The 12,610-nt window shown below is 40.2% G+C and overlaps 2 protein-coding genes across 4 annotated transcripts in view; one reads left to right on the forward strand and one right to left on the reverse strand.

Moving 5' to 3' along the window:
* dennd4a (DENN/MADD domain containing 4A) overlaps positions 1 to 4,158 on the forward strand; it is a 22,825-nt gene extending 18,667 nt beyond the window's left edge. For both annotated transcript variants that reach the window (XM_088298572.1, XM_088298573.1), the window contains 4 exons: positions 884 to 1,001; positions 1,259 to 1,421; positions 1,504 to 1,568; positions 2,191 to 4,158. In XM_088298572.1, the coding sequence (XP_088154698.1) occupies positions 884 to 1,001; positions 1,259 to 1,421; positions 1,504 to 1,568; positions 2,191 to 2,327 (483 nt within the window). In that variant the 3' untranslated portion in view covers positions 2,328 to 4,158. The remainder of the gene's footprint in view (positions 1 to 883; positions 1,002 to 1,258; positions 1,422 to 1,503; positions 1,569 to 2,190) is intronic.
* On the reverse strand, positions 3,729 to 12,610 carry slc24a1 (solute carrier family 24 member 1). Of its 2 annotated transcripts, XM_088298574.1 has the most exons (11): positions 12,455 to 12,610; positions 11,923 to 12,004; positions 10,731 to 11,831; positions 9,221 to 9,292; positions 8,937 to 9,045; positions 8,016 to 8,096; positions 7,710 to 7,798; positions 7,330 to 7,563; positions 7,167 to 7,256; positions 5,994 to 6,160; positions 3,729 to 5,745 (listed from the first exon to the last, which is right to left on the reverse strand). In XM_088298574.1, exons 3-11 carry the CDS (start codon positions 11,688 to 11,690, stop codon positions 5,496 to 5,498), a joined length of 2,052 nt encoding a protein of 683 aa, XP_088154700.1. In that variant the 5' UTR covers positions 11,691 to 11,831; positions 11,923 to 12,004; positions 12,455 to 12,610; the 3' UTR covers positions 3,729 to 5,495. The 2 variants fall into 2 exon arrangements, with proteins under 2 accessions (XP_088154700.1, XP_088154701.1); XM_088298575.1 differs by lacking the exon at positions 11,923 to 12,004.

Consider the following 12,610-nt stretch of genomic DNA (forward strand, 5'->3'; position numbering starts at 1 on the left):
GCAACTGTTTTACATTATTTTATCCTTTAGTATTTTGTCAGTCCTGTGGAAAACACGTATGTCCATTTTTTTTTTTACTTCTCACATTAATGGGATGTCTGCGACGTAAAAACCCCATTCCGTAAAAATAAAAAAAAAATGTAAAGTTAAGTTTAGTGTTTCACAGGACAGTGCCAATTTGTTTAACTTAACAGCTGAGTGATTTTTGAGGACACTAACATGCAAAAATGCATGAACTGATGTATTTAGCTTTATAAATATAGCTTTAAATTCAGCCCAGAAATATATGTGGTACATAAGCAACATCAGTGAAATTATTGGCAAAACATGATTCATGCCTGATGCAAAATCACATTACTCCATGACTTTCTTTGCCATGAAATGATGATCAGAGACCTTTCTCACATAAAAACATGTCATGTCAAGAGTTGGATTTGAAATATATGGCGTAAAGAATGCTTTACGGAAAACAAATTGGAGCAAATTTCTGTCTAATAATGTACACTAAGCATGAATATAAACCTTGTCAACATACATATTGCTGACATCAGGCCAAAAGCGACACTTTTCAGGAGAACCCAAAAATGGCAGTTTTTTTTCCTACCAATAGCCTTGAGCCATTTTCAACACTTTAAATTGGTCAATAATGTGAAAACTAACACCCACAGATGTGCACTGACCAATAGTATAGATTTTTGAAAAAATATTAAATTCGCCTAAACATGACTTATGAGGTTTTGGCCTGATGCCAGTGATAGACTTTGTGTCTTAATGGACACATATTCACTTTGCAAAACTCCGGCCCATTATTATTGTTTTAGAATATAATCATCCAGTGAATCAAGCATTCTGTGTAATTCTGACCGGTTCATCATGTCCGCAGACTCTTTCTGGTGTTTCCTCTGAGGACAGCAAGCAGGTGCTGGTGAGGATCATGTGGGACAACCTCAAGTTGCACCAAGACAAAGTCCACCCTTGTTACGTCCTCTGGAACACACATTGTAAGTTATGAAGGCATTTGTTTTCATTTCCTCAAAGTTATGAAGGCATTGATTTCCATTTACTGCATTTCAAAAGATTGATTTTGCTCTGAGATGTTGTGAGTGATACTTGCAAGTAAATGAGATCATGCATTCAAGTAATGGCACAGTTGCGCATAATTGAATTTCGGACTGGCTTTACTTTGAGTCGTAGATTTGCAGTTATGGAGACGAATGAGCCTTTGATTAGGGGGAATTTGATCTCCATTTGGTTGCAGGCGCCAACTCTCTGGTTCGCTCGGGCCTGTGCGAGGAAGGCCAGCTCTTCACTGTGGAGCTGCTTCAGAGTTTGGTGAGGAGCATCAAGAAGAGTGACATCTATCAGCCCATGAGCCAAATTATCCAGCTGCTGGGGCCTGAGCTGGGTTTTAAAAGACAGAGGTGAGGAGGTGCACATTTACTTTGGAATTGGGCACCGGTGTGAAATAACTAAAGTGTGGTTTTGTGTGTGTGTCTCATATAGGAGCTTGTACAGAGATTTATTATTCCTCACTCTGGTGTCCTTGGGCAAGAACAACATCAATATCAGTAAGTTGCAAAATATCATATCTTACTTTCAATGTTTTATTATTGCTCATTGTTTGTCTAGTGTACTTTTAGCACTCATGTAGACGTATTGAAAGGCAAGTACAAATGAACGCAGTTACCGATCCGAGATCAGGATGAAATTCAAGCTGAGATCTAAAACTTTTTTTTTTTTTTATAAACACAAAGAAAATTACCTTGTTGCTTTTTGCCAAGAGAGCTAATCCAAGATTTCGTTCGCTTTCTGCTTTTGAATTTCTGTAGCTTTTCTCTGTCTTGAGGTCCAGAACTAATGTTTCTCAGGGCGTCCTCTTTCCATAATCCTCTCAGCCTTTTGCTATATAACAGCAACATAAAACAGCTTTATGACGTTCTGATGACTGCCTATGTGTTACTTAAAAGCTTTGTGACAAAATGACATGGCGATGATTACGGTCATGTGTGGATTTTTTTTTACTTTTGTTTCTTTTGCAAGAAATGCCTTTTTAAGTACTGTGCAAACTTGAACGCAAACCTAATTTTTTAAACTGATATTTCTGAATTTGCACTTTTAATCGTACTTTTTTTTTATGTGTGTGTATTTGACATACAAGCAAGATCGATTAAATAACTTGTTTCCTTGCAGATGCATTTGACCGGGAGTACAAGCTGGCCTACGACCGCCTCACCCCGAATCAGGTCAAACTGACACACAACTGTGACCGCCCCCCTGGAGCAGGGGTCATGGAGTGCAGGAAGACTTTCGGGGAGCCCAGTCTGTGAAGCAGATGTCACACGCACACACACACACACACACCCAAGAAAAACACACGTGTGTGTTTTTGGACTTGAGACTCAGGACCAGCTCTCCTGAGCCCTTCTTACAAGCACAATGGGAATATGACTCTTAAATGCAAAAGCAACTGCCATGATGACATCTCTTCACTGTTTAGCGCTGGGACGTGCGGAGCAGTGAGTCTTGAGTAAATATTAGGGAGATTCCACAGTATTTTCACTATATGTACCAGTTCAACTGTTTCTACAGTTATTACACTTTTTTTTTTATCAATTGTGTTTTAAAAGTATGTCAAAGAACATGTTTTCTCACATTGACTTTGTGGTCCTGGTGACCCGTGTTGAGACTGTTGAGTGTAAAGAACAAATTGCTTTCAGTGTTTTGTTTTTTTTGGGGTTTTTTTTTAAAGCACTTTTACAAAATGAGCTCTGCATTGGCCCAGCAGCCAAAGATGTGATGGGTTTGACTGAACTACGTTAACAAAATGTAATGTGATGTTTTTTATGTCTAACACATACAGCTTTACCAAAAGCAAAATACATTCCTCAAAGATGTGACAACAGGTTCGTTTCATGTGGTCATATCGCGGAGGTGTGTTTCACACTGCATTCAGAATAATTTACTCTCCCTTGTTAAAAATGTGTTTCCCGTGTATATTTTTAGATATGATGTGCAGTGGAATCTCTTCTGTCGCCTTGTTTTCGATTGGATGATCTTCGTGCAGTATTGCGATAGTTTCATCGCATGTACGCGTGATAACTCATCTTTAACCGCCCAAAGAAATATTGAAAGCTCCAACATTGATATTGACCACACTCCACAATTTTGAGGTATTTAGGCACATGCAAATTAAGTTTCATCAAATTTGTACATTGAGGAAGAAAATTATGCACTATGGTGAAATTTGTGTCGCCTAACCTTCAATGTGGGGAAATGCTTGCTGTCGTCCGTTGCCAGTGATGGTGTGGGAGTCTCCGATAGCCAAACAAGCAGGCAGAAAGGAGGTCACACTGCAGAATTGGCTTTTAAGATGCACATAATTGTTTTCTGTGCTCATTGTAAAGGCGTATAGAACATATTGCCAAGAATTTGGCGAGTGTTGACTTCACCTTTAAACACCGTTTTCTTTCTTTCTTCCATCTCTTTTACGTTGATATTGGTCTTACTTGGGAAAAAAAAGATTTTAAATTTTGTTGTCACATCCCTACATTCCTCCTCACCTTCACCATGTGCACACTTTCATACCTGAAGACACTCAGCGACATGGTGATGGTGGTAAAAATAAAACATTTCTAAGTTTAGAAGGGGAGCACTAAATTCATTTATATGCACAATGTTTTTTTCCTGTGTTGTTTTTTTTCTACAATGTACCAAAATAACCCAGAAGGGAAATTCTAATATGATTTATTTACAGTTTTTAAAGCAATATATTTTTTAAAGTGAGATTTGTTGTGTAAAGTTGATGTTTGGGACCACCAAGGATACATTCCCTCAGTACAGTACAATCAAAGTATGTGATAACTGGAAAATGAATGAAAACTTCAGTTGAATTAATCACAACTTTCCTTGTTGTTATCGTCATGTTAAATGGAGACATATATGTACAGATTTTGATGTACGTATTTTGTAGATTTCATTTCATAATAGAAGTGAACTGCTTCATTTAAAAAGTGAAGCGAAACAAATTTTCTTGCACAGTTTTTTTGTGGGTGTGTGTGTGTGTGCAAGGTTTTAACAGCTGTGCCCTGCCCTGACCTCGCATCACTTTCTCGAGTCACTGTGTCCTGATAGAAGCTGATAAACCAACTTTTCTTTGTACTGTGATGCCATTTGACTCATATTCATGCTGTGTCCTTGCTTCGAATCAAACCTGTTTCATAGCTTGTACATTAGCCTTCTAACAACAAGAAAACTCATCACTTGATGTCAACATCTTGTGTTAAGGTTAACTACTTTGCGTTGGTTATTCACCATTTGTAAGGTGGACACTAATTTATAGGAAACTACTTTCAAAAGAAGTGCATCTGTTATTTGCATTTATTTCATAATAAAAAACGTAAACATTTTTGAATATGTGATTCTTGTTTTAAATTGCTGATAGGCATCAAGTGTTGATTTTAAACTACGACAAAGCAAAATGTTCTACAATGACATTAAAAAAAAAATCAAAAAACAGTTCTTACTTTAATAAGGGCCCATCTAAAACAACTGAAAAAATATTCAAACAACTAAGATGCTCTCACACATACTAATGGAAAACAAGGTCAGTACTTAAAATTGATTAACTCACATATTGCTGAAACGTAGCAACTTGCATGTAGATATCAGTGAGGCCTTCCCATTTTACTGGAATACACACATACTAAAATGCTCACATGTACTCAATCTCACACAAATGGAATGCTCTCACATTCATACTAAAACGTACAAAAAACTAAGAGGCTCTCTCGGGTTCACAGTGAAATAAACTCACGCTATAATTCAGTGCTTCTCAAATGGGCCCCTCTGGAGGGGCGCGGTGCGGTGCTTAGGGGGGCGTGTGTGAACCTGGGGAACATCTTTTTTTTTCGCCATACTACAATAAAGTGTAATTGCACATCCACTCCAGTAGTTGGCAGTGGCGATCTCCTTGCCCATTGTGCGCAGCGAGTGTTAACTCTGCGCTGTAGGTTTGTATTGCAACGATGTGAGAGTGTTTTAATAGTGGCCGTGTTATGTAATAAATATCGCTGATACCTCCTCGTAACGAGAGGCACATTTTAGTTGAAAACAGAAATCTTCGGTTTTACCAGACGGCTTTCTGTTCTAACTGAAATCCTCTAATGCATAATACTAAAATGCTTTCAGATTTTATTTTATACATTATATGTATATATATATATATATATATATATATATATATATATATATATATATATATATATTTATTTATTTTATTTTTTTTATTTTACTCTCCATAAAAACAATAAAATGCATTTATCATTCAGCCTCAAATTACCATGAAAATGAGACCTTACAGACAATGCATGCAGGTACCATGGCTGCAGATGCAACACATCTCCAACAACATTCTGATGCACTCTAAATGTTTTTCTGAAATACATGCATCACATTGAGGAACCAAAGTAGAGAGACCACCCAGCATGACGTGACCTTCAGATGGAAACAGGGCAGACGATGACGCGGTCCTCCAGCATGACGCTGAGCACCAGGAAGATGAAGTAGAGCAGGAACATGGTGAAGCCCAGAGCCTTGTTCATCGTCCACTTACACGACGCGATGGAGATGATGACGAAGAGCAGCATGAGGAAGAGCAACACGATGGCGCAGAAGAGCCCGTTGCTGCTGACAGCAACGGGGACCAAACCGTGGATAAACGAGTACATCAGCCATGGCAGCGGCAGACTTTTGAAACACACACAGCAAGAGAAATATGCATAGATTCCCATAAAAAAAAATAAAAAAAAACATTCAGGGTCAGGGGTGGCGCTTCTTGTTTGTCAGTGGGGCCATTTTGCTGACATATGACAAGGCACTTTTGAAAAATGTCGGATTGACGAATGATGCAAGTGGTTTTCATCTGTCAGTGTAATTGCCACGAAGCGCATCCGTCAGTGAAATTGGTTCAACAAAAGCAGAGCGTAAAAACTCACCCGACAGTGATGTCAAAGATATTGCTCCCCACTGAGCTGGACACGGCCATGTCGCCAAGTCCTTTACGGGCCACGATCACGCTGGTGATGAGATCGGGGATGGATGTCCCGGCAGCCAGGATAGTCAGGCCCATAATCTCCTCGGAGATTCCAATGGTCTCGCCCACCTGTATGGATAAACCAGAGTTCAACTACAACAATTGTTGCTGATTCATTCAATTCCATTGCAAGAACTGTCAAAAGTAAAGCCTCTCCTTTCACAACAGCACTTGGAAACCGTAATTCATGCCTTTGTTACTTCTTGGCTGGATTACTGTAACACACTTTATTTTGGAGTCGGCCAGTCCTCCTCCAAGTGTCTCCAGTTGGTCCAAAACGCTGCTGCTCGCCCCTTAACCGGTGCTCATAGGAGGAAGCACATAATTCACGTTGATTTTAAGATGCTTTTGTTTGTCTTTAAATCTTTAAATGGTCTCGCCCCACCTGACCTCTCTGAGCTCGTCGACCTTTATGCATCTGCCCGGTGCCTCAGGTCAGCGGACCAGATGCTACTGGAGGTACCCGGGACTAAGCAGAGCCTCAGAGGGGATGGAGCTTTTATTGTTGCTCGTCCCCGCTCCCTTTGGAATGACCTTTGTTAAATGTGAGGCGACCCCCCCCACCCCCCCTTACCTGTCCATCTTTAAAACTAATTTTGACAAGTTTTCATTCTTCGGCTTTAGACTAAGCATGAGACTCTGCATCGTGTTTTAGTGTTCTATTGTGACTGTTTTTATATATAATTAACATATTGTTTTAATTGTCTTTGTATTTTAGATGATTTTCTTTCTGTACAGCACGTTTTATGCAGCTGTGCTTCTTTTTAAAGTACTCTATAAAGTTGAGTTAACCTAACAGCATAATCGGCCAAGTCATTTTTTACTTACTGTCACAATTAAAATTCAATAAAAAGTGTATTTCTTCATTCCAGGTGAGATTCTCTGTCATTCAGCTCATGTTAATCTGCAAAAGTTAAATTTGTTGTGCTGTATGTGAATGTATATGTAAAAAAAAAAATGAAGAAAGAAAAATAAAGAAAAAATGCCATGAGGCTAATTATATGAAATTATATTTTAGATTTCGAATGACCGTTTGTAAAAATATCAATTGTCCTGCGTGTCCACAGTCACTAACCTGATGTGCCCACCACACCATAAGGTAAGAGAAGACGGCGATCCACAAAATGGAACCCAGGAAGGTGACCACGAAAAATTTCCTGGAATTCTGTCAGAAAAGGAAAAAAAGTCACTTTTAATGCATAGTTTTAGTTACGCTCGCAGCATTTGAATGTGGTAACCTGTTTGCGGACGTCAGGGATGGTTAGCCACAGAGGGAGAACAATTGGCAGCAGGAAGAGGTAAGTGACTTGTTTCCGCCGCGTGTCGGGCCACTCTAAAGACAGAGGCTCCTCCTCGTTGTCCTCATCTTTGCTCGAGTCATCGTCGCTATCCTCGTCGCTATCCTCGTCATCACTGTCCTCCTCACCGCTGCTTGACTCGTCTGACCCGTCTTCCTCTGCGGGCTGGTCCTCCTGCAGTGTCGTAACAAGACATACACTGGACACAAGTATGAAGTACGGAGCATGCTGCATGCTGCATGCTGCATGTTGGTTCACCTTACATAGAAAGGTATCAAAGATTGACTTCTGGGCTTTTTGACATGCTTCGTGGAGAGTACCTTCTCATCTTCAGGTGGCTCCTCCTTCTCAGTTTCTCCTGCAGGAGCAGCTTGGTCCTCTTTGTCTTGCTCCTGCTCACTGTCCCCATCTAACAAAGAAATCTATAGCTCAGTTGATTGTGAGAAGCGGTGAGTTATCATAAAGAAAATCATTCACATGTCCTGCTATTTCTGATAATAAATAAAATGTGTTTGTAAACAACAATAATAAATTCTATTGTTAAAATGAACAACTATCTGACATGGAGAACTATTATATTTACAATGACATTGTTTAGTGACATGACCTTTGCGTTTGTGTTTTACCTTCACGCTTTGCTTCAATTTCACCTTCAGCCTTTCGTCTCACGACATTATTCAGACTCTGGGCCTTGTCCTTGAATTTCCCTACAAGCATTCACACCAGCACAAAGAAATCTGCATGTGGTGACACGAGTGATGGAGGAACACTCCAGCATACAACACACAACACAACTAAAAACCTTCAAAATACACAATATACAATAAGAGGACACTTAAAAGCATTAATTGGGAACAAGAGAGAACCACAAGTAAGAGAAAAAAATACTATACGTACTTTACATCCATGCGTAGCAATTTTATCTTAGTAGAATTATTCCTGCAACTCTTGGAAATTCATTAAAAGTGCCTATGAGGTGAGTCTTTTTACTGAATACAGAAAAATCTCTAGATTAATAAATTTGTTCTAGCAATATCGCAATAAGATCACTTATAGCTCCAGTGTCTCTTGTTAGAGTGTTAATACCTCCACCACACTTCACAAAATTAAATAAAGAAATAAATAAGTCCATAGCGCTCTACTTTTGTGACCGGTGTCAATCTTGCACGGCGCACGCGTATCTCTGCGATGTTGGTCATTTCTCAGAGCAGTGTGGGCCATCTGATCTACGAGAGGTAGAGCAGCGTCTCCGGGAAGGTGATCAAAGTCAACTTTAATCACGGCCAATCAAAGCGGCCCCTTTGATTCCCTTTAAATGTGGCGCACGAGAGTCCTATATGGCAGAAGCACATCTGGACAATCCAATAGCAATGATACCAAAGTGACTAAAACAATAAGAAAATAAAATGCATCATTATCCAGATCCACAGCGGTTTAACTTTTCTCTATTTGACGTGCAGCATTTCTGAAGAACGTGACCTGGGAATGCGCCAACATGATGATGATGACAGTACAGTTCATGCGTGCTGTACCGTGGGGGGGCTCACCTTCCCCAAGAGGGTCTAATGTGTGTATCATGAGTTGGAAAATGGTGTTCCTCATGGTGCTGTTGTGCAAAGACGCTGAACTTCCGCCACGTTGCAGGGATGGCTTCAACTAGAGCGAAACAGTGCTTTTGAAGTTCAGGTGAAATGCAGGCTAGATGCAACATTAGCAGATGCAAGACATTGGTTGTTGCCATGGCGGCAACATGCCAATGAACAGCAAGGAGGTCAATTAAACATGCAGAGAAATGATCGGAAATGGAAAAAAATGCTGCTTTCACGTTTACCTTTAACCGATTCTTGTCGCCTGGAGAAGTAGGAGTGTTATCTTGACCGTCCCCGTTGGTCTGCGTCTTGGTCTGTTTGCAATTCATTTTCAGAAAAGAGATTCCATTCAGCTCATGCGTTTGTATGAGTCCTTGTATAGTGCATTGTAATTTTTTGTCTTTTGCATATGGAGATATGAGAGGGTTGAAATCAAAGAGATTTTTTACAGATGATTTGAGAAACAATTTTTAAGCAGATTCAATTGGTGTCTGTACATCTGAATTTTGTCACGAGCTTGTGGGGAAACACATTTTATGTTGACGCCACTCTCAGCGTAGCGCGGCATTCCCTTGAGGGATTATGTCGCTGCCACGGCTCAGCTTCATTTTCAGGCCTTTCAAAGTGTCACGTCACTCTTTTGACATGTTCATAAACGTGTCGGTAAACATGGCAGAAATGTACAGTAAGTGTGATCCCTTCAAGGAATAAAACTCGATGACAAAATCCCAATTTGGTGATTGGATTAGCGTAACAGTGGATGGACAAATGTTTTGGGATGGTGTCCTGACAGAAAGTGAAAATACAACAATACAAAAGGATCGATTCAGATCAGCACACGGTTATCATAATGTTTGATTTTTCTTTTTTTTTTTTTTTTTTTTATTTTGCCGATTTTTTGGTGTGTGTGTTTTTTTTATTCATTTTTGATTTAGTTAGTCTTTAGAGCGGATTTGTTTTTGCTTTTCAAAAAGGCTTCATTTTGGTTGGTCGTTAGTTTTAGTATTAGTTTTATTTTTTCTATATGGCGTAGTTGTGGAAGGATTGTGTTTCTCTAAATTTAGCATAATTAAGTAAACTAAAATTCCCAAAGGACTGTTCGTCTTTTATACAGTTGTACAGTGATAAAGAAATAAGTACAAAATAAATTAATTCATCTAAAATAAAACCTTAAAGCGCATTTCTGAAATTAATTCACAAAGGTCAAAACAAAGAACATTTAGTTAGTTTTAGTTTGTCTGTCAACATAAAATGTTGTTTCATTGAATTATGTTTCCTTTTAATCCACTCTAGATTATATCTTACTTTGTTAACAAAATTTTTTTTTCAATTTTTGTTTTAATTGGGTCATTTTCATGAACTATGATAACCTTGGTTCAGGAAACAATTAAATTACATTCAATTGCATTAAATGGATTTTTTTTTTTCAATTGATTCAGCATTGAGGATGAGTGTTGAATTTGAGTGTTACTGGCTGTGTGTCTACGCGTGCCCTTTTGGCTGGTGACCAATCCAGGGTGTACCTGGCCTCTCACCCAGGTCAGCTGGGACACGCTCGAGACCACCCATGACCCTAATGAGAAAACACTATTGAAAATGGATCGATGGATATATAGTATGGCTAAAGGTGTGTCCAAATAAGTCGGTGTTATATAAAGTATGCCTAGTATAAATGTAAGTATTTCACTTTCATGAATGGGTTATTCTGTTCTAAAAAGTAAAAGTAAAGTAAAAAATAAAAAATGTTCTTACCACTTCAAGCTCCTCATCAGTAATGATTCGGACAATGCTCTTGTGTTTGTAAAGCTGCGTCTTGAACATGTGTTCTATTTGGCTGTTAAACTTCATGAAGATGACGTAGAGGCTATAGCTGGCCACCAGCGTCATGCTCTCCCACCACATGATGACATTGTCCAGGAAAAAGAGGATGAGCAAGATGAGGTCCAAAATGTAGAAAGAAACGTCTCTGAAGAGAGGCCACCAGGTGAGATGAAGAACCTCCCGTGAAAACAAAGCGCACATCCCGATCACAAAGAGGATGTTGAAAACTGCCGAACCGACGATAGTCCCGATACCAACATTGCTGTGGGCTATGAAGACCCCGATTAAGGAGGTGAAAAGTTCAGGGGCAGAACCTCCGGCCGCCATGAAAGTGGCCCCCGCCACATCATCGGATATCTCTAATTTGTCGATGATAACCCCCAGTGCCGGGACAAAGAATTCGTCACACACTATAGCAAGTGACACAAACATGTACATCATGCCAGAGATGTGCAAGACCACCCAGCCTCGTCTACGCTCCTCCACTGAAAATATATCCTCAGGGTACTCTCCCTTCACGTGAGGAGCTTCGCCAGGAGAAGTTGGAGTGGGGGCCTCCTCCTTGGGAACAGGCGGGACATAAATGCAATGCACAATAGTCCGGTTGGTGGTCACTGGCGGTGGAGTTCTCGTGGCAACGTTATCATCTCGGGTTGAGTTGGAGGGGGGGGCCGGTGTCGTTTGGTTTCTTGGCGCCTCCCGACTCTCGGCTGTGACATCCTCGACCCATCCGGCTGAGCCCTCGGTTAAAGCGTCTCCGATCTGAGGCAAAGGCGCCGCCTCGTAGTCCACGCCGTTAATGGTCAGCTGGTACACGATGCAGATGAAGACCCCGGCCAGGAGGAAAACGACTCGCCTCAAACGCAGTCGCTTCCTTCTCAGACAATACATTCTGTATTCTCAGATCCTGTGTATTCCGATGGATTAAGGGCAGTCCAGTTCTCAATCCAGTAGTCCAGCTCTCCCCCCAAATGAGGGGTTGACAGGATCCCACACGTCCCTGGCGTGTTTCATTTCACTTTATCAGGCCACCTAAAATGCAAACAAACCCAGATTATTATGAAGGAGAATTGGAGAATTGTAATTTTTTTTCTGACCAATGAATGATCTTTTGGGGTCTCACCAAGATTGATAAATGCCTGTTTCTGGGTGAACATGTATGATATGGCTTCAACACGGCTTTTCAAAAAACTCTCAGTTGGGTTCTGGAAAATTAGAAAACAATGCAACATCTGTCTGAAGGAGCCACGCCAGAAACTGAACAGGAAGTCGGCCATTTTGGTTTGAAGCGTCCAATGTTAGGCCTCGAACTTTGTCATTCCTCAACTGTGGAATTTGTCCAAATATGCCCTGATAAGAACGTAAATGGGCGACATTAAAACTCACTTTTTGCATATGCCATCTGTGTGAGAATGCAAAAATTTGATTTGAAAAAGGCGCTGCGAGGACCCATTCATTGCTGCTTTAGTTTTAATTATTAAGAGTATTATTCTCACTGCATACCGGAACCCAATGAACAAGGATTGTTTTGAGCTCTAACGTTGGACCCAAACAGACATTCACAACCACAGAAAAGACATCAAATCTAAATATTTTCTCAGGATAACAAATATGACAACAGCAACAATACATTTCAATGAAAGATGCAAACTTACCCAAATTTTTTTCTAGGTCAGAGAATGCCGAAATGTCTGATTGTCAAACTGAAGCTGAGCTGATTGCGTGGCACACACACAGGCGAGCTAGTCAACAGTTTATGTAGGACGCAGGACACGTCTTCACAATGGATCAGCATAATAGCTAATACCTGT

Source organism: Idiotropiscis lumnitzeri, chromosome 6 (genome assembly GCF_059441095.1).
Source record: "Idiotropiscis lumnitzeri isolate Australia: NSW breed Sydney's pygmy pipehorse chromosome 6, RoL_Ilum_1.0, whole genome shotgun sequence".
Taxonomy (NCBI): domain Eukaryota; kingdom Metazoa; phylum Chordata; class Actinopteri; order Syngnathiformes; family Syngnathidae; genus Idiotropiscis; species Idiotropiscis lumnitzeri.